The 22652-nt window shown below is 37.4% G+C and overlaps 1 protein-coding gene across 2 annotated transcripts in view; it reads left to right on the top strand.

The window, feature by feature from the left end:
- LOC139763437 (uncharacterized) overlaps window positions 1-22652 on the top strand; it is a 304757-nt gene that overhangs the window by 276605 nt on the left and 5500 nt on the right. For both annotated transcript variants that reach the window (XM_071689476.1, XM_071689475.1), the window contains 10 exons: window positions 1-9; window positions 3904-4057; window positions 4181-4305; window positions 4625-4731; window positions 6803-7007; window positions 9592-9719; window positions 16251-16417; window positions 16786-16881; window positions 17013-17209; window positions 19795-19974. The exon at window positions 1-9 is cut by the window's left edge and continues 148 nt beyond it. In XM_071689476.1, coding sequence (XP_071545577.1) covers window positions 1-9; window positions 3904-4057; window positions 4181-4305; window positions 4625-4731; window positions 6803-7007; window positions 9592-9719; window positions 16251-16417; window positions 16786-16881; window positions 17013-17209; window positions 19795-19974 — 1368 coding nt within the window. The remainder of the gene's footprint in view (window positions 10-3903; window positions 4058-4180; window positions 4306-4624; window positions 4732-6802; window positions 7008-9591; window positions 9720-16250; window positions 16418-16785; window positions 16882-17012; window positions 17210-19794; window positions 19975-22652) is intronic.

Below are 22652 nucleotides of genomic sequence, written 5' to 3'. Positions count from 1 at the left end.
CATACACAGGTAGAGTTACACATAGACACTGTCACAGTTGAGCACTTTACATGAATGATACCATGTATGGGTGTGACTGGAGTTACTGGATTCCACCTACAAGAGGTTACAATACAAATGAAAAGCTACCTATTTTGAGGCTGCATTATTGGGAGTATCATCTTGGCAAAGAGCTTCTCACTCCAAAGGAGTCAACATTTCCCTTCTGCTGGAAATAGCACAGCCTTTGGCCACAGGAGCCTTCAGAAAGAAGTCTTAGGTAACATCAGGATTCTTTTATAGAAATTGGTCCTGAGGTAATTATAGAAAGATAAATGATTGTCGGTGCAACACATGTTCTGTACCATAGACAGGTCGCAATACATGAGTAGGCATCTGCTTAAGCATTATCCTTTGTGTGTATGTTTCCACACAATTGCATCATTAATGAAGGTAACACCAGATGCAACAACCAGTTGATGTCAAATATAAATGATTTCTTTGGACCATGCTCTGCATTGGTAATAAAATGCACGATACAGGGAACACCAGCAGTTGATGGTACACACTATAGGACTGATTGAACTGGTTCAGGATTTAGGATATGTATGCATATACATACCTGTAAACATTTGCATGCACATGCATATTCGTATTTGAATATTTATCATTATTTATGAATATACCAAGACCAATTTTCTGCAAGGAGAGAGAGAAACTCTTTGACCAAACTGTAATCCCAGTGAATCATCCTCGCCAAAGGGGATTTTTCAGCCACAGCGTAACCTCAAGCAGGCTAAGTCCAGTAACTCTTAGTGATACAAACATTCACACATGTAGGCACATGTAAGCCTATATGAACAATGCCATACACACATTGATACAGCTCATGAACAGCTACAGCAGGAGCACTTCCTAAGTATCTGTATATGTACATAAGCCTGTGTTCATATGTAATCAAATTTATGTTAAGTATTAGCATTGTACCTTAAATATGAGCCTTTACACATAGGTGAACAAGAAATCACGTTGAACTACAGGCTTGTTTCATTGATAAGTGTGGTTTGTGAACACAAGAAAAGATAATCAGAAAACAAATATATGACTACCTTTGTACAAAGGATAGTTTTCTTTTAATGAGGAGACTGCATGGTTTCAGATAAAAGAGGTCCTGTATCACAAAATAGATAGACTTTCGAAGAAAGATGAGCTTATTGTGAGACTGAAGGAATGTATGAGTAGACTGAGTATCCTAAGACTGTCAGGAGAAAACCTTTATCATTGTACCTCATCAGAGGTTGATTAAAAGCCAGAGCTACATGCAGGAATGTTAGGTAAATTCCTGCACTGGCTTGAAGATTATATAATATGTGGAAGAGAAGAAAGGATACTGGTAAGAGACACGTTCTCAGAGTGGGCTGAGTATACAAGAGTGCCACCGGGATCAGTCTTGAGCCCGCTCTTATTATTCGAGTATGTGTATGACCTGCCAGACACAGGGGACCTGGACAAACTCCAAAGCTTGATAAACTGATGAGATTCAGCCCAAGTAATCACAAGGCATTGAGGAAAGGCCACAGTGAGAGAAGGTCCCAGTATGAATACTACTTAGTGGGAAATAAGCTACAAGAATTGGTGTGTGAAGAGGTCCAGGGATTGTAAATATACCTAATCTGTCGCTAGAACTTCACATCGGGAGAATTGTGAAAGAAGTAAACTGTCTGTTTGCAAATATTGAAATTGCATTTAGTACTGTATATTGATAAGGAAGTGTCTGATACACTAATCACAAACCATTTGGATTATGCCTCTCAGGTCTGGTCACCACATCTAAAGGAGCACAAAGCTGTGATTGAGAAAGTCCAGGGAAGAGCAACCAAGATGATACCAGAATTAAGAGGGCTGAAGTGCAATGTTCTGTCTAATGTTTCAACCTCCTACTTCTACCTGAGGCTCCCTCCTTAAGCTCCTACCTACTTCTTCTGCCTGATGTTTCTACCCAATGCTTCTGCCTAATGTTCCTACCCATTACTTCTATTTGTTGCTCCTGACATTTTGCCAAAAGGTAGAGCTAGTTCATGGTGTTCATTGCAAGAAAAACTTTTGGTAGGAAGAACGAGCTGTTTGAGTTGAGTTTTGTGATGTGTTATGTGAACAAGCAGAGATTGTATGTTTGTAGACAGAATGCCAGCAGTCTACATGTGGTTGAGGCAGAAAAAAAAGACAGCTACCTGGGTCAGAGGAATGCAGCTTGAGAACCACTGAAGTACTGGGTCACTACATAGCCATAACAAACTCTCTTGATACCTAGGTAATATACCTTCCTGGTCAGTGTGGCCACCTTGTTCATGAGATGTAATAATGGAGTTACCAGAGGTCATGAGGAGAAGATTAGGTAGGAGATAGTTAAGAAATATGTAAAAATATACTAGTTTAGTGTGAAGTTAGTGGATGGTTGGAATAGTGTAAGGAAGGAGACTGTGATCGCTAGAAACTTTTTTCTTATATGTTGAAGGCCCCAGTCATAGACAAAAGTCCACGTCAAGACTGGGCCTTAATTGAAATAGAGAGAGAATTATGAAAGGGAAAAAAAAAGACAAAGGAAAGTATTTACAAATTTTGGAAGAAGTAAAGAACCTGTCTTTTAAAATGTGCCAGGTCATAGTTATTGGGAAAGACATCAAAAGGTACAAGTCTTCTTGATGGGAGAAAAAGTACAAGAGATGGGCAAGTGTAAAGCTCTCTCCTCATACTGTACTAATAGGTAATTACATGTAAATACACCATGCTCATTTAAGCTTTGTTAATGATCACATTAATTTTTTGTAATCAGATTTATCGAGCAGATTAGATTTTAGCTTTATTTAGGTTTTGCATTGGTTGTATAATGTTTAGAAAGCACAGGTTAAGATGTAAATATTGCCTTCTAGTCCTCTTTTTTGCTGCTTTTTGGGCTGAAATTCAGCCCCATTCCCTCTGCAAATTGATATCTCACTTCCAGTCCCAAACCCTAAATTCTATGTATTTATCTATATCTCTGATTCCTGTTCCCTTTGGGAACTCTAGTGCCACTTCATGGCCTTCAGTGCTTCACCCTTAACAAGCCACTGGCAGAAGGCAACTTTAGCACAGTGTTTTTAGAGGCTCTTGCCACTACTGTTACTTAAGGTCTCCCTAATGTTTCAACCTACTACTTCTACCTAATGCTCACAGGTAATGTTCCTTCCTACTGCTACTACCTAATGCTCCTGTCTAATGTTCCTACCTACTACTACTATCTATTGCTTTTACTACTCTGCCAAAAGGCAGGTCGAGTGCATAGCACTCTGCAGAAAAATCTAAGAGTTAGGAAGAATGAGTTGTTTAGTTAAATGTTGTCAAGTGTTATGTGTGACAGGAAGAGATTGTATGTTTGTGGACAGAATGCCAGCAGTCCATGTGTGGGTGAAGCAGAAAGAAAAGATAGCTATCTGGGTCGAAGGAGTGCAACTTGAGAACCACTGAAGTGTTGTTTCACTACACAACTGTCACTGACCCTCCCAATACCCAGACAGGTAGTCTGTGGCTCCCTACCAGCTACCTACTACTGTAAATTCACACTGAAAAATGTAAAACAAGAATAAAACCATTTTCAGTAATTATTTTGAAAATCTCATAGAAAGGTTGTTCATTAAATGAAGATATACTTTGTCAAAAGATAGATCTGTCTTTACAGATTAATGAAATAAATTAGCCTGAACCTCAATCTATACTTTTATTTACACAGTTTCATGGAAACTATACTAATCTTTTCAGTTTGAAAGGCCCTGACCCCAGCCCCCAAAAGGTAGAAAGAATACTTTGACTTCAGGAACAGATTCTATAGAGTATCTCTATAGTTGTTTAATTATGAAAAAGTTATATTTAGATTTTCTTTAATTTCAGGACTTGTATGCTCTCCCAGTGAAACGACCCCCAAAACAGACTGGGTCCCAACACTCCACACCAACACATCAGCCCACACAAGATAATCACAAAGATGAGAAAACTGACCCACCTATAGAAGATACCCTTCCACCTGGATGGGAGAAACACGAGGGTTTGTTATTTAGCTTTCTCCTATTGTTTTATTGCATGAATGATCAATGCTCCACAAAATAAGTATGAATTTTTTATTGTTTTGACTTGAAGAAAAAATTAGTGTTTCTTCACCTCTTGGCAGATAACGACGGTCCCTATTATTGGCATATCAAGAGTGGCACTATCACTCGTACCCCACCTGAACCCACTGATACTGTTACTGCAGCACCACTGAGGGCTGAGAGAAGGAACAAAGATACAGACCAGGTGAATAAAGCAATTACATAAATGTGGCTTGCAGTATAAAATTTGTATGTAAATCAGAAAAATTATTGTGCTGAGGTAGTGTTGATATACATATAATCCACAGATGTATAATGGATGAATGAATGTATAAATACAAGTGAGTACATGAATATAATGTAGTAGCTGTTTTATTTTCAGAGTTGAAATATCATTTAATGAAATATGTTGAGATTTGTATTTGATGTTTTTGTGCATGATGGAAAATATTACTGATGACAAAGCAGTAGAAATTTATAAGAATTGCTCTTGATATGTTTGCTTTTAAACCTTACTTTTTCAGACAAGTGGTAGTGTGGCAGGGACTGTTACTCGAAGTAATACATCTTCTGCACTGTCAGAACTTTCAGAATCTCGTCCAAGGACTGCTGCTGTGGATAATGCCTATAAGTAAGTTTTATGAAAGCCATTATTGCATTCAGTTATAATCCAGTTGTTTGTGTTATTATGAACAGGTATGATGATCAAAATGAATGCTGGAGCAAGAAATCTTTTGCTTATTAAAGTAAGTTCCATGCTAAAGGTAATTGTAGATAATAGATGGCCTTATTGAGCTCTGCAGAATCAACATTAGATTGTCTTTATTAATTTGTGTATTTCATTCCACTATTTTTGACAACTCTCTCATGTGTGACATGCAAATAACTCTGTTTTATAAGTAACACGCAGTACAGGTAGATCATCTCCAGTTCAAATATCTATGATCCAAAAACATACAAAATCCAAATTTCCGCACATTTAAGACTCACCAAAATGATGCTTGAATTTCTAAGACTTGAATTTAAGATGGGTGTGCTCCAGGTTTTTTCAGTTATTTTTGTTGTTTTCTAACAAGTCTCCAACTCTTAGCATTTCATCATGTATGTAATCACTAAAGTCTATCTTAGTTCCCATTACGTAGATTAGAAGTACAGAAAGAGGAATTTTGTCTAAGAACAATGAATGTTTTCTAGATGGTTTTTTTTTTCTTTTTTTTTTTGCCGCTGTCTCCCGCATTTGCGAGGTAGCGCAAGGAGACAGACGAAAGAAATGGCCCAACCCACCCCCATACACATGTATATACATACGTCCACACACGCAAATATACATACCTACACAGCTTTCCATGGTTTACCCCAGACGCTTCACATGCCCTGATTCAATCCACTGACAGCACGTCAACCCCGGTATACCACATCGATCCAATTCACTCTATTCCTTGCCCTCCTTTCACCCTCCTGCATGTTCAGGCCCCGATCCCACAAAATCTTTTTCACTCCATCTTTCCACCTCCAATTTGGTCTCCCACTTCTCCTCGTTCCCTCCACCTCCGACACATATATCCTCTTGGTCAATCTTTCCTCACTCATTCTCTCCATGTGCCCAAACCATTTCAAAACACCCTCTTCTGCTCTCTCAACCACGCCCTTTTTATTTCCACACATCTCTCTTACCCTTACGTTACTTACTCGATCAAACCACCTCACACCACACATTGTCCTCAAACATCTCATTTCCAGCACATCCATCCTCCTGCGCACAACTCTATCCATAGCCCACGCCTCGCAACCATACAACATTGTTGGAACCACTATTCCTTCAAACATACCCATTTTTGCTTTCCGAGATAATGTTCTCGACTTCCACACATTTTTCAAGGCTCCCAGAATTTTCGCCCCCTCCTCCACCCTATGATCTACTTCTTGCTTCCATGGTTCCATCCGCTGCCAGATCCACTCCCAGATATCTAAAACACTTTACTTCCTCCAGTTTTTCTCCATTCAAACTTACCTCCCAGTTGACTTGACCCTCAACCCTACTGTACCTAATAACCTTGCTCTTATTCACATTTACTCTTAACTTTCTTCTTTCACACACTTTACCAGACTCAGTCACCAGCTTCTGTAGTTTCTCACATGAATCAGCCACCAGCGCTGTATCATCAGCGAACAACAACTCACTTCCCAAGCTCTCTAGATGTTATATAATGTATATTGACTTTAAAATTGGAAAACCATAGTGTGAAGGTTGATGTTTATAATCTAAACACTGCTTACTCTAGTGGAAATCAAACTAGAGATTCTGTGCCTTTATTGTGATATTTAAGTGGATTGTCAGGTTGAGAGAGTTCATATGTTGTCTGCTTTTATTATGAGATTACAAACTGATTTACAGTTTTATTCATTTTGAAGAAAAGGAGTCATAGTGTCATTCTGATAGCATTCAGAGAATCAGAGTCACAGAACATTATAGATCACTGCATAACACTGTATTCATTAAGTGTAAATACCGTACCACTGATTTCTGTTTATTTCAAAAGGTATCCCATCAAATGAATAGTGTGTGTGTGTGTTTGTGTGTGTGTGTGTGTGTGTGTGTGTGTGTTATTGCTTTCAGTGAAATTCCTTTATTTTATTGTATGATGAAAGCATTATATAAAGATTTTAAACAATGGTGTATAATATGCCTTCTTTTCCAAAAGACGACGCAGTTACCCGGCTCGCAGTGACATAACGGAGGGAAGTGGTGGGCGTCCTATCCGATTTGCTGTCCGATCTCTTGGTTGGGTAGAAATTGCTGAAGAAGACTTAACTCCAGAACGGTCTTCCAAAGCTGTCAACCGATGTATAGTTGACCTATCTGTTGGGAGGCGAGATGTTTTAGATGTAGTTGGATGTTGGGGAGATGTAAGTTTTTATCTCTTTTGCACCGGTATATTGAATTATCTCTGTTTTATATATAAATTAGAAATTAATTTTAACCATTTTATTCATTCAACTTCTCTACATTAATCCTCATTTTACCATTCACCTCTGACAAAAGAGAAACTTGAATGGAGTTTCATCAAATCATACAGTAATAACTCATGTGATCTGACATTCCCCACCTAACTCTCCCACAGGCCACACTTTGTGTCCCAAATCCAGTTTTATTGATAAGAGAGAACACTCTGCATCAAACTGAAATAAAAACTGAAGACATTATTAGAAATAAACGAAATGGAATGAACAAAACAGCAGGCCCTGATGAGTTTTATCTAAGGACAATAAAAGAGGTGAAAAAGGAGATAGTTAAGCCCTTAACTGCTCTTTACAGTAAATCACATGCTACAGGAAAAGTTCTAGGTGATTGGAAGTTTGGTAATGTAACACTGATGTTCAAAAAAGGTCATAAGTCACTGCCTAGAAATTATCAATCATTTAATGTTTGTAGTTGGAAAATTTATGGAAACCATCATTCAAGATAGAATTCTAAACCATGTAAAGAACCACTTCTTAATAAACGATTCTCAGCATGGTTTTCAGTGAAATCACTCATATCTAACAAATCTGCTTGATTTATTTTATGATATAATCAACACGTATGATGAAAGTAAAGCACTTGCTGTCATCTGTCTGGATCTTCAGAAAGCATGTGATAGGTTCCACATCAAACCTTACTAGCAAAAATGGTATTGATGAGGTTGTAGTTATGGACTGGCCATAAACAGTTGTGATTAATGGTCAAGCCTCAGAGTGGTTAATCATACAAGTAGTGTGCCACAAGGATCATTGAGACTGGTTCTCTTTTTCATGTATATTAACGATATTAGTAAAGGGATGCATTGCAAGACATCAAAATTTTTTGATGATACAAAGCTGGAACATAAATGTACAAATGAACTTGAACATTTACAGCTTCAAAGTGACATAGATAAAGTGATGGACTGGGTTCATTGGTGGAGCATTAATTTAATATCAATAAGTGCAGAGTTTTACATAGCAGTAGCAAATATAAAGAACAAGCAAAAGATAGATGAGTAAGCTGTGCACAGAAGCAGTAAAAAGAGCAGATAGAATATTTGGATTCATAAGTGAAGCCTTCAAATTTAAGTCTAAGGAAATCATCCTTAGTCTTTACAATTGATTAGTTTGTCCATACCTTGAATATTGTATTCAGTTTTGGTCACCCTTTCAAGAAAGACATAGAAAGAATGGAGAGAGTGATTCCCAAGCTGAATGTCAGATCCTTCGAAACACAGTAAAACAATCTGAATCTATTCAGTCAAGAAAAGAGGTGATCAAGTACAAGTATTTATGATTATTTAGCAAGCTACACTTGATTCATCTGATTTCACTTGTAGAATTAGATGCAAACTCCCAGGCAATTGTATTCCTTCATTTAAATGAGGTGAAGTACTTTTTCTTCAGCAGAATTGTTGACATAGAGAATGATTTGTCAGTTAAAGTGGCTGAAAGCAGTGCTGTAGGTGCATTTAGGAATAAATGATAGATATTTTGCTACAAGTCCATGACTTGCATTATTTGCACCTAAGTCACAATGACAATTTGCAGGATATTCTCTTTGAATTATCTGTATGCCTTCTAACTTTTGCAACACTAATCTCTTAGTTTTTGATATCTGTTGCTGTTGTAATTTCTTTTTTCCTTTGTATGCAAAGTTAGTCTTTTTTCCATAAATGTGTCTGCCATATTCTTTTCTGTTATGTCAATTCTGTTTGTCATAACGAAAATGAATTTTAAAGTCAGTTCATCATAAAAGTGCACTCAGAGACCAAACAGTCAGACTTTAGTCTACCTTACTGTGGAAGATAATCAGATTTGTGACATCTCATATGGTGTCTTGCTTCAGGCATGGGGAGTTTGAAATTTGTTAACCATGTGAGTCAACCATGGTGAAGGGAAGATTTTATTATCATCTTTATTATATAACTCCAATGACCCCTCTTCTCCAGCATATACCATGAAGAAAATGAAATACAGTAAGTTTCCAAGTGCACTTTCATGTAATGATCACATCATCATGAGAGATACAAGAATGAGATAGATAATGTAGAATAGGGGTTCCTGCAGCTTTAAGGCTGTGCTACAATCAGTAGCAAGGAAAGGATGAACTCCCTCGGAGTGAGAAGTTCTTCAGCGAGATTGTACTCCAATTATACAGCCTTGCTGAAGTGACTTTTTAGCAGGCAGAGTCAAAAAGAAATTTTTGGATCTTATAGAGCAGTAGTGAAGATATATAGTCCATAAAGATATGCCATAGCTGTTTTTCCCTCTCCACACATATTCTCAAGTGTGCTTTAAGCAGAAATTACCTCTAGAGACATGAGGTCCCGATTTTTAAATGTTCCATTTTGTGGATCTTTGTTATATCTTTTTGTTTGCCTGAAGTATTTTATTAGCTTTGACTGTTTTATCTGTTTCTTTTTTGTAATGTTTTAATTATTATTTTGGGTAAAAGTTGAATTGTTTTGATTTTTTCTTTAATCAGGGAAAGGATTTGTTCATGGACTTAGATGAAGGTTCCCTAAAACTAGTTGATCCTGAGAACTTGACAGTGCTCAACACACAGCCCATCCACACTATCCGAGTTTGGGGTGTCGGACGTGACAATGGAAGGTAGGAGCTTCTGTACATATTAAAGATCATTGTAATGAATGGACCTTATTTTAAGATTACATGTAATGTATCTTCATTAGTATTTGAAGATATGCTTGATAAAGGAGTTGCCATCAGCTTGTTATAGAAATGAATCTGCAATATTTTGCTTATGTAAATACCTCTACAATGATTGTTTATTACTTGATATTGATTAAATGACAAAAGTGCATTATAAACGACTTAGATATTGAAATTGTTAGTGCTCAGGGGATTGTATATTGATAACATGGTCACAGATCACATTAGATTTGTAAATGATTGCATTACTGTATTTCACATTATATATGCACTTACAAGTTAAATTTAGGTGGGCACTGGAATCTGTATTTGACACCATACAATGAACCATTGGTAACATTTGTATTTTGATGGGGCAAGTCTCCAGATTGAGACCAGCCTTTTGAAGTGTTTATCACAGTATACTTATGATATTAAATGTTTTCTCCTTGCCTTTTATTATTTGAATTGAATGTTTAAAGTATACATAAAAGGAATAGTAGAGAATAATTGTTATCAGGGAGAGTTTCTTATTGTAAATTTAAAGAATTTCCACAAATACAACACTGTTGACATATAATTCCTAGGTTTAGAGGAAACTTTTGTTTTCTCCTGATATAGTTGATGTTTAGATATTTTGTCTAGTCATGAAACCCTCATGACTCATATTATCTTTTTTCTTCCTTTTGACTGCTGCGTGGCCCACATATCTCACAGGGAGAGGTAATGGTTTTAAGCACCCTTGACCAAGCATGGTTTATCCTTGCATGATTTTTGCTCCCATGAGCCTTGATAAAAGCTCTTCATTGAATATTTATTGTATATTGTTTATGTAGATTCTAAAGTATTGAAATTTTGGACACACACACACACACACACACACACACACACACACACACACACACACACACACACACACACACACACACACACACACACGCAAACACACAGTTGAATTCAATAACCTATTCTTTATATATTTGTTTATTTTACAAGGGCCTTTGTAGTGTACTGTTACTGACCATGAGTCAAACAGGCCATCCCATGGTCATAATTGCATTGGTTTGAATCATGGGCAAGGCAGTCTGTCTGCACCCAACTCAGATGAACATTTTCATAGTACATATATGCAAGGTTAAGAGACAGATGTGTAAAATTCTCTCCCCATAAAACACAATTAGTAATCACACACACACACACACACACACACACACACATATATATAGTTTTAGGGAAAGGTCATCTGTAAAAAATCATTTAGATTTCTATGGGAAAGTGATATCTCTCCCAGACAAAAGGGAAGGCTGGATGGGTTGCTTTTATCTGGACTGTCTGAAAACACTTGTCACCATTTTGTATGGGAGGCCGATGAAGAAGCTAAATCACCCACCTAAGTGTTTCAGCCTTGATGCCCCACAGCTTCTTTCACTCCTTCCTTCCTTCTCCTTGGGTCTCCATATTCCCCGTACTTCATTAAGTTCAGATGAAGATCCTGTTAGCTTTTCTTCCCATGTTCTATGCATATTTCTGAACTATTTCAGCACACTCTTGGCAGCCTTCTGTCAGACCATACTTACTAACATACCTATCTTATAGTTTTATTCTTTATATTATTAATTGACCGTACACCATACATGATCCTCAGACGTAACATTTTCAATGTACCCAACCTCTCTTTTGCATTCAAAGTTTGTGTATATGTTTGATTAAGAAGTTGACACTGCTGTAAAATTCTTTCCTTGTATACACAAATAGTAGACAGCAGCAAACTCAAATACATACATGCATACTGCATTTGTTCTTGTAACATATTGACTGATTTTATTTGTTTCATTTCCCATTTTTCTTGCACAGAATGATTTGGCACTGAACTGCATTGAATGACAGTAACATAGGTTTAAGGTTGTCTTACCAAGTGATATATTATATAGAAATTTAAAAGCCAAAACAATGATAGTCTTGTAGTACATCTCTGTGAATGTTATTCCCTACACTAATATTCAAGATGAAGGTATAGTAGCTCTCTCATAATGTCCAAACTTAGTTTTTGAAGTATTGAAGTACAGATGCTCCTAGACTTCAGTGGGGTTACATTCTGATAACCCATCTTAAGTCGAAAATACATTTAATGTGTACATTTGATACTGTACTTTTAACCCACCGAACATCATAATTTAGCCCAGCCTACCTTAAACATTCCCAGAACACTTACATTAGCCTGAAGTTGAACTAAATCATGTAACACAAAGCCTATTTCATAATAAAATGTTGAATATCACACCATCGTAAAGTTTGAAAATCATAAGTCAAACCATCATAAGTCAGGGAGCATCTGTACTGTATACTGTATGTCGAAAACTATGAGTAACATCCAGTCAACAGCTGATGACTGATTGCTGATACTAAACCCTTCACATACTTTGAGAAAGAATTTTTTTCACCTAAAATTTCATATGATGGCAGCACATCTCCATATGTTTATTCCCATTTAGATTAGGAATAGGTGTGGTTCTTACCACTTAAACATAGAATTTAGCATCTTTGGTATAAGGTACTAAAGAACATGCTTGATTTTATCTTGCTTTTATTGAGTGAAAGTAGGTGACTTATTCTTTATTATTAGGTCATTTCTTTTCAATGGAGTTGCTTTTTCTGATAATATATGTACCTTTTAATCAAGCTCATGCAAAGATTTGGAAGCAGGTTTGATCACTATTTGAATAGAACTTTCTGATAAGCATTCACATGGTCCGTAGCTTAGAATTTTGGAATGAATTAACTATTTCTAAGATTTCAAATGAATGAGTCACTCCTCAAATGAGGTAAAGAGGTCGGAGCACGGTAAGATATCTAGTACTCTCGGATTGGCAGTATCAGATATATACATTAACTTAGTTTATAGAACTTTGCACTTGCTTCTTTTAAAAAGAATAATCATAGGAATTCATTACACATGAAGGTTGAACTTGAAACTGTTGCAAGTGAAAATAACAGTATTATTAAACTGTAAATTGATGAACACAACTACTTTTACTTTGTATAGCAATACAGTATTGAATTGTAGGTCTGCAGAAATAATTTTCCTTAATATGATATTTAGTTGCTAAGGAAATATTTATGAATTTCAACTTGGCATTAATCATATATCAGGTTGAAAAAGATTCAAACAATGACATGATTAGACCATAGCCATTAGGTACGTGTATTAGTTTTGTATTATACTGCTAAGAACTATGCAGAGAAGTATAATTAGACCATAGCCATTAGGTACTTGTATTAGTTTTGTATTATACTGCCAGGAACTATGCAGAGAAGTAGTAGATAGGAATATTATACAGGAGCATTAGATAAAATCATTTGGTAGAAGTAACAGATAAGAACATTAGCTTAGAGCATTAAGTAGGAGTAGTAGCAGAAACATTAAGTAGACACATTAGGTGATAGTAGTTGGTGGGAACATTAGGTAGGAGCCTCTGAAAACACTGCAGAATAGTTGCTCACTGCCAGTGGCCTGTTAAGGGTGAGGCACTAAAGACTAAAAAGCGGCAGTGGAGTTCACTAGTTATGGAAACTTTTGCCTTGGAGTTCCCAAAAGCAACACACATCAAGATATAGATAGATTGATAGATTGAACTATGGTTAAAGCTGAGAAATGAGGTAACAATATGAGGAATTAGATCCAATTCAGTATTACTTCAGTTTTCTTTTAAGTATGGTTAGTCTTTCAGGCATTCAATAATTGTATATTTCAGATTTCCACTTCAGTCATCTTTTATTGAATAATTCCATGAGCATTGTCAGTGTTTCCATGAATTTGGAATTCTATAAAGTACAGTGGGTTTTGTTTTATGGTGTATGACTGACTTTTGAACAAGATGCCCCCCTAATTCTCTGTGCACAAAAGCATGAAAATCTAAGACTACCTTCCACAAGCAAGCCTAGCAGAATAGCTCTTTGATGACTTCATATGCTGTGGTTCAATCCACTGACAGCACATCACCACTGCCATATACCACATTGATCCAGTTCATTCTTTTTTTATGTCTCCCATTTGTTCTAAACGCTCAGGCCTTGATACTCTAAGGCCTCCTTTGCTTTGTATTTCCATATCCTTCTTGGCCTCCCTTTTCCCTTAACTTCCTCCGTATCTGACAAATAAATCATATTATTGTTTTTCTTTGCTTATCCTCTCCATGCATGAACTGTTTCAGCACACCCTGGTTAGACATTTCAGTCAGACTGTACTCACTACCTCACTTCTTTTTTAAACTATCATTCCAGGCAGTCATCTTGCCTCATGCCACATATTATCCTTGGTCAATTTATTCCCAACACATCCACCCTCTTTTTTGTTCAAGGCCCAATATTTGCATCAGTACAACACTGTTGGGACTCCTATGCCTTCAATCGTACCCATATTTGCCTTCATAGAAAATTATCTCTCCTTCTACGTGGCCCTTAATGCACCTAGGATGTTATCCTTTTATTCCAACCTGTGACTTTTTTAGCCCCATTATTCTATTCATTGCTGTGTCCACTCTGATGTAGCTAAAGCAGTCCTCTTCCTCTAGATTGTCCTCATATAAACTTACACTCAGATCATCTGTATTCCCCATCCCCTTGTGCATCTTACTTACATAAGTTCAATTTATCAATTTTCTCTTTAAACACAAAGTCCCAGACTCTGTCATCAGCTTCTGGTGACTAAGTCACCTCCCTCACCCCCCTCCCTCCAGCTTACTGTGAACCTGCCCCTTGCTTCTAGACCCTCACATTTGCATCCCTCTTTACCCAGTTTGTGAACATATTAAGCAGCCATAGTGACATCACATACCAATAATGCTGATTGTCCTTCACTGGAAACCACTCAACTCATACCTTCCTTGCTTATGTACATATCTTATGCTTTCAATAAAATCTGACTACATCTACTAGTCATCTATGTACCCTATATATTTACAGCACCTTCCACAAGGCCTCTCTAGCCATATCATATGGTTTCAAGGTTCATAAATGCCAAATTATTCAAAGCAAACACCTGCTCCCTACACCCTCTGCCTCTACTGAAGGCACATTGCTCCTCTCTAATCAAATGCTCTGTGCATGCCACCACCTTCTCAGTTCAATTCTTCTCTAAACTTTACTTGCTAAACTCAACAAATTCATACGTCTGTACTTCAAACACTCATTTTGTTGCCCTTGCCTTTGTACACTTATACTATACAGGCATTTTGCCAGTTCCCAGGCACCTCACCTTTAGTCATCCAACTGTTAAATGACCTCACTAACCGATGCACAGCCTTCTTCATTTATTTTTTAGGAGAGAGAGAGAGAGAGAGAGAGAGAGAGAGAGAGAGAGAGAGACCAAACCAGTCACATCCAATCCTTTCCGCTTCTTTGCCTAATACTATATTGTCATCATTGTTGGAGGCATATAAGTTGCCAAAGAGATACTAACTCCAAGAACAGTCTGTTTAAAAGCTGCACTAGGAAGACCACTGAATCCTCATCAAATGCTAAAATTGACATTTTAAGTGGGAGTAGGTTGTGAATGTGCCCAGATTTTTGATAGAAGTAATATTGTGATCAGAAAACCCTAAGTGGACAGAAATTGTGTCTGTAGTGGGAGGGTTCAGGTAGGATTGGGTGTATCAGAGGAGTGATCATGATGATCAGGAATTTGTGTTAGGTGTTTGATTAGTTGTGTCAGATTGTCGAGGGAAATGAAAGGGCCTCAATTAATGAGCCTTCATACAGCTGAGGTCCTCTTCATATCAAGGTGAATGAGTGGCTGCTGTCCCAGCAGAGGCCCTATTTACCATTTAAAGTTTTTTACACTTGGCTTGCCAAAAATGCTCAGAAGGTTTTGTGCTGGGATATACTGTCATTCAGTTCACCCTGTTTATTGGCTTGTTTTGAACAAATGATTCCACATACTGTTAAAAGTTACCTGAAGTAGAGGTGTGCTGCAATCTAGTGTTGGGTGAATGGAAATATCTTTACTTTATTTATTATGGATAATCAGGTACTGGCAGTCATTCATTTACACTGGTTAGAGGCCATTTTACTGTGATTGTGTGGGTCTGCTATATAAATTACAGCTAAAAAACAATGTCAGGACAAAACTGGAGAGCTGTTGTACTTTTAAATCACTCAATATAGGCCCCCCAAAAATCTCAACATTAAAATTTTTTTATGATGCTATGGCTGCTGCACTGTACTAGCATTATTGCTCTATAGTTATCATCATTTTATGTAATTTGCTTCTGCTGACTTGGTATGTATTGTTTGTTTTACATGATGCTTGTAGTCCAATGAATATTGAAGCAGAAAATGTAAACATTGAGAGATCATCTGTTTGGGATTTACTGATTCTTAAAAGTGATTACAGTAGATGCAGTATTACTGAATATATCATTCATAGTAGTTCCTACAAAAAGTACTGTTGGAGAGAAAGCGAAAAAGATCTTATCTTCTTTATTATTCTTACAGGGATTTTGCATATGTAGCCCGGGATCGAGTATCGAGGAAGCACATGTGTCATGTTTTTCGTTGTGACACTCCTGCACGAACCATTGCTAACACGTTGCGGGACATTTGCAAGAAGATTATGATCGAACGTTCCCTTCAGCAGAATATGAACAAACCTCTTGACACAAGTTAGTATGTTATTTTCTCAGCCATGTTTATGTAAGACATGGTTTTCTTAGAGAATATCATTGTTCATCAGTGTGCTGTACAAGTCATAGTCGGAATGTTCTTATCATAAGGATACTGGATATTCTAGTAGACCTACCAGTTGACTTCACTGTTCTTATCATAAGGATACTGGATATTCTAATAGACCTACCAGTTGACTTCTAACTTGTTTAAAGATTTTCCAAGGCATTTTCTCGGTGTGATCCTCAATGATACAGGAAATTCTTATTATATATAAAGAAAAAAATTTGTTTAGCTAAGTTATTAAAGCCTCATTGTGTTAAGTTGGGGAAACACATCATATAACAATTATAATCTGTTCCTATAGATTCACCAGGAGGAGGCAATACTGGAAGACTTACTCGACCTACCAACCTACCTACTGAACACCGCCGTCTCCATCGACACTCTCAGATCATTCCACGTTAGTAGTACAAAAGATTGGTCAAAGAATTTTTGAGTTTATAGCCTCTTTATAATAAGTTCATATGTTTTTAAGAAATTTCTCAAATATGTTTCTGTCTCTAAAGAATTAAAATTTTTTTCATTTACCAGCCCAGTCATTCCCAACACCCATGGAGGAGCCAAAGAAAGTTATGCGTGTGCAGTATGTGGGTCTCCTACAGGTGGACAGACCCTCAGGGATGGATGTGCTTAACACTGCCATTGACAGAGTGGTTGAGGCTAACCCTAGGCCTTGGAAAAATGTATCTGTGGCAGTTGCACCTTCTACAGTGACCATCACAAACACAGTAAGTTATAAGTTATATATATGGGTATGTTTGAAGGAATAGTGGTTCCAACAATGTTGTATGGTTGCGAGGCGTGGGCTATGGATAGAGTTGTGCGCAGGAGGGTGGATGTGCTGGAAATGAGATGTTTGAGGACAATGTGTGGTGTGAGGTGGTTTGATCGAGTAAGTAATGTAAGGGTAAGAGAGATGTGTGGAAATAAAAAGAGCGTGGTTGAGAGAGCAGAAGAGGGTGTTTTGAAATGGTTTGGGCACATGGAGAGAATGAGAGAGGAAAGATTGACCAAGAGGATATATGTGTCGGAGGTGGAGGGAATGAGGAGAAGTGGGAGACCAAATTGGAGGTGGAAAGATGGAGTGAAAAAGATTTTGTGTGATCGGGGCCTGAACATGCAGGAGGGTGAAAAGAGGGTAGCATATATACACACACAGACATATACATATATACACATGTACCATATTCACACTGTCTGCCCTTATTCATTCCCGTTGCCACCCCGCCACACATGAAATAACAACCTCCTCCTTCCAGTCGCCATATATATATATATATATATATATATATATATATATATATATATATATATATATATATATATATATATATATATCTTTTTTTCTTTTAAACTATTTGCCATTTCCCACGTTGGCGAGGTAGCGTTAAGAACAGAGGACTGGGCCTTTGAGGGAATATCCTCACCTGGCCCCCCTCTGTTCCTTCTTTTGGAAAATTAAAAAAAAAAAAAAATGAGAGGGGAGGATTTCCAGCCCCCAGCTCCCTCCCCTTTTAGTCGCCTTCTACGACACGCAGGGAATACGTGGGAAGTATTCTTAATCCCCTATCCCCAGGGATGATATATATATATATATATATATATATATATATATATATATATATATATATATATATATATATATATATATATATATATTATCCCTGGGGATAGGGGATTAAGAATACTTCCCACGTATTCCCTGCGTGTCGTAGAAGGCGACTAAAAGGGGAGGGAGCTGGGGGCTGGAAATCCTCCCCTCTCGTTTTTTTTTTTTTTTTTAATTTTCCAAAAGAAGGAACAGAGAATTGGGCCAGGTGAGGGTATTCCCTCAAAGGCCCAGTCCTCTGTTCTTAATGCTACCTCGCTAATGCGGGAAATGGCGAATAGTTTAAAAGAAAAGAAAAAAAAGATATATATATATATATATCTGTTTCCCATTTTAGAAAGTGAGTGAGGGAGGTTTTGTGTGATCGGGGCCTGAACATGCAGGAGGGTGAGGGGAGGGCGGGGAATAGAGTGAATTGGAGCGATGTGGTGTACCGGGGTTGACGTGCTGTCAGTGGATTGAATCGGGGCATGTGGGGCGTCTGGGGTAAACCATGGAAAGCTGTGTAGGTATGTATATTTGCGTGTGTGGACGTATGTATATACATGTGTATGGGGGGGGTTGGGCCATTTCTTTCGTCTGTTTCCTTGCGCTGCCTCGCAAACGCGGGAGACAGCGACAAAGTATAATAAATAAAAATAGATATATATATATAATATATACACACACACACACACACACATACACAAAATTAATCGCTGTTTCCCGCGTCAGTGAGGTGGCGCCGGGAAACAGATGAATGGCCCATCCCCAGGGAATATATATATATATATATATATATATATATATATATATATATATATATATATATATATATATATGTATATATATATATATATCATTTTTATATTTTAATTATACTTTGTCGCTGTCTCCCGCGTTAGCAAGGTAGCACAAGGAAACAGACAGAAGAACGGCCCAGCCCACCCACATACACATCCATACATGCACATATACATACCTATACTTTTCAACGTATACATATATATACATACACAGACATATACATATATACACATGTGCATTATTTATACTTGCTGCCTTTATTCATTCCCCTCGCCACCCCGCCACACATGAAATGACAGCTTGCTGTTAATGGATTGAACCAGGGCATGTGAAATATCTGGGGTAAACCATGGAAAGGTCTGTGGGGCCTGGCTGTAGATAGGGAGCTGTGGTATCGGTGCCTTATACATGACAGCTAGTGACCGAGTGTGAACAAATGTGGCTTTTTTTGTCTGTTTTCCTGGTACTGCCTTGCTGAAGCATGGGATAGTGTCGCTGTTTCCTGTGGGGAGGTAGCACCAGGAATGGATGAAGGCAAGTAAGTATGTCTGTGTATGTGTACATATATGTATGTATATGTGCTTGTATGGGCATTTATGTATATGTATGTGTATATGAGTGGATGGGCCATTCTTCATCCGTTTCCTGGCACAACCTTGCTGATGCTTGAGATGGCAATCAAGTATGATAAATAGAATAGAATATAGATACATATAATTGCATGTTTCTTAAATCACTATATTTTTTCTTATTTATCTTCTTTGAAGTCTACAGTGTATTCAACAGTATAAATGCTTTTAGAGGATTTGTCAAATGTATTGAGGAATGATTAAAGTTATTCAACATTGAACTCTAGAACCCTTGTGAATGGTAGGAGCATGAAAATGTTCATGCTTATATTATATTTTGTCTCAACAGGATGATGGCAAACAAATAGCAGAGTGCAGAGTCCGTTTTCTTTCATTTTTGGGCATTGGTCATGATGTGAAGCACTGTGCCTTCATTATGCACACAGCTCAAGACCAGTTTATTGCACATGTTTTTCATTGTGAACCATCCACTGGAGCCCTCTGCAAGACAATTGAAGCAGCTTGTAAGGTTAGTCTTGTCTGCAATGTAATGATATTTGCAATTGTTTGCCTTTCAACTTCACCTTCTTTATTTGAATACAATTGATCACATGTGCTAAACATAAAAATTGCATTGGAAATTGTGTTAAAGCTAGAGATTGATCATGTTGGTCTTTATTTGAATACAACTAATCACACATGCTAAACATAAAAGTTGCATTGGAAATTGTGTTAAAGCTAGAAATTGATCACGGTCTTAAATCCACAACAAGTTCCAGTTGTGATGGTTTTCCGGAAATATATAGAAAAAATACATTTAACAATGGCATACACTAGATAGCAGTTCATCTAGTTTAGGCCAGTGAAGTGGAAGTTGTTTTGGTTTGTTTACATTCTAAAAAGACACTTGGTGAGCATAAATGATATCAGGCCACTGGTGAAGCAGTTTGAATGCCTACCTCTTGATTCTTCTCCTATATGAAAAATATTTTCTTATGTTCATTAGCATTTAGAGTTAACAACAGCTTGGCCATTCTTGTTAATTTGAGAATGGAGGTGGAAGTGCAATTAAATTTCTTGTGCTGGCCTAGTGACTGACAGTTACAACATCATAATTTAGCCTTAGTTAAGGTTGATTATCTCCACAGATGTAATCTTGCTGGGTGATAAGATTATAAGTTTTCCTTTATACACATTGGCAGATCGGGAGCCACACATTGTTGATGTGTAGATGTAGATTGTTTACCTTTTTTTTCGGCTTGGGCATTAAGATAGCTAGTGTTTTAAGCAGTAAGAGGATAATTTGAGAATGGAGGTGGGAGTGCAATTAAATTTCTTGTGCTGCCCTTGTGACTGATAGTTACAACATCATAGTTTAGCCTTAGTTAAGCTTGATTATCTGCACAGATATAATCTTGCTGGGTGATAAGATCATAAGTTTTCCCTTATACACATAGGCAGATTGGGAGCCACACGTTGTTGATGTGTAGATGTAGATTATTTACCTTTTTTTTTTCGGCTTGGGCGTTAAGGTAGCTTGTGCTTTAAGCAATAAGAGGATCAGCATTATAAAGTGCTTGTGACCCTTCAAAGGTGGTTATCGCCTTATACCTTTTACTTTTATGGTATGTGCCAATGTCAGTTTGTAATAAATATTTATATAAACCAGTACCTATGGGACCATATTTGTTGAAAGTGCTTTTCCTTGATAACCAGAATTTCCTCATGCTGCTTTTTGCCCATAAATCAGGAGTACATCTCTTCCTGGCTGGATTTAATAATGTTTTCCATAATTAAGCTCTAACTTCCATCAGTACTTGCTGGATATATATGATAACCTTCTGATTGAAGGCTCTTCAGATAGCTAAATAATCAACCACTATGTGAAAATGCTTTAACCTTGTAAAGATACTGTTGTAATTTTTTCAGATTTGATTGCCCTGCAATGCCAATTAGATACATTATGCATATGTGGTAGAATTACAAATTTATTGCCCTGTTTGGCATGATTTAACTTTAGTCACTGGCCATAGAAATTTTATTGGTCCTCAGGGTTCTTTTTGTCTTTAGTTTCTAAGTTTTGTAACAAATACCAAGATCCCTTGTTATGCTTTAGTGGCATCTACTTCTAAAGATTGCCGATGCATTTCTTTCACTGTATTTTTATACTTTAGGAAGGAAAAGTGTGACTTCAGGATGGGTAAGGGATGTGTGGTTCAGGCATTTTTTTTTTTTTAAATGTGTTTGAGAATTACATAGAGAAACAGAAGGACTTGTATATGGCATTTATGGATCTGGAGAAATCACGTGATACGGTTTTAAGTCTTTATTTAGAAATTGAAGCCTGTATGCAAGCAGGAGGAGAGGAGGGTTTTAAGTCTTTCTTGAGAAATTGAAGCCTGTATACAAGCAGGAGGAGGGGAGGGTGAGTTGTTCTAGGTGAAAGTAGATATCCAGCAGGGGTGTGTGATGTCATTATGGGTGGGGTGATGAGAAAGATAAATGCAAGGGTCAGGGAGAGAGAAGCAGGTATGAAGTCTCTGTGGTGGGAGGCCTGGGAAGTGAGTCAGTTGTTTGTTGATGACATGGTACTGGTAGGGTACTGGTGGCAGATTGGAGGGAGAAACTCTAGAAGCTGGTCTTTAGGTTTGGGAGAGTGTATGATTGGAGAAAGTTGTGATGAGAAGAGAAACAGGTTTGTTTGGGTGTGAGTTTGAATGGAGAAAACTTGGAGGAAGTGTGGTGCTTTACATACCAGGGATTGAATATGGCTGCAAATAGAACCATGGAAGTGGTGAGTCATAGGGTGAATGAGGTGTCAAAAGTTTTGGGAGCATTGAGGAATATGTGTAAAAAGAGAACATTATCTGGGCACTGTGAATGCATTCTGCCATAAAAAAAGGTGTTATCAGACTCCACCTACATGAGGTTACACAAGTGAAAAGTCACTTGTAGCAAAGCTTTAGCATTGTGAGGTTCCTTGTTCCCTTGTTTTCCTCAAACTGTTTACCTCCTTCCAATACTCTTTTGCCCTGTATTTCCTCACAACAAAAATGCTTCTCTGAATTTTCTTAAAACATCTCTCACCCTTACTAATTCTTTCAGATATTGGTTTAAGTTAGAGAGACCATTTGCATAACCTTTCTTTAGTTTTTAGGATGAAATAAGCATTTAGGACTCCACACGATGGATGACTCAAGATACATA

The sequence above is a fragment of the Panulirus ornatus genome, chromosome 47 (assembly GCF_036320965.1).
Source record: "Panulirus ornatus isolate Po-2019 chromosome 47, ASM3632096v1, whole genome shotgun sequence".
Lineage (NCBI taxonomy): Eukaryota > Metazoa > Arthropoda > Malacostraca > Decapoda > Palinuridae > Panulirus > Panulirus ornatus.
This window is presented reverse-complemented; position numbering and strand designations above follow the sequence as displayed.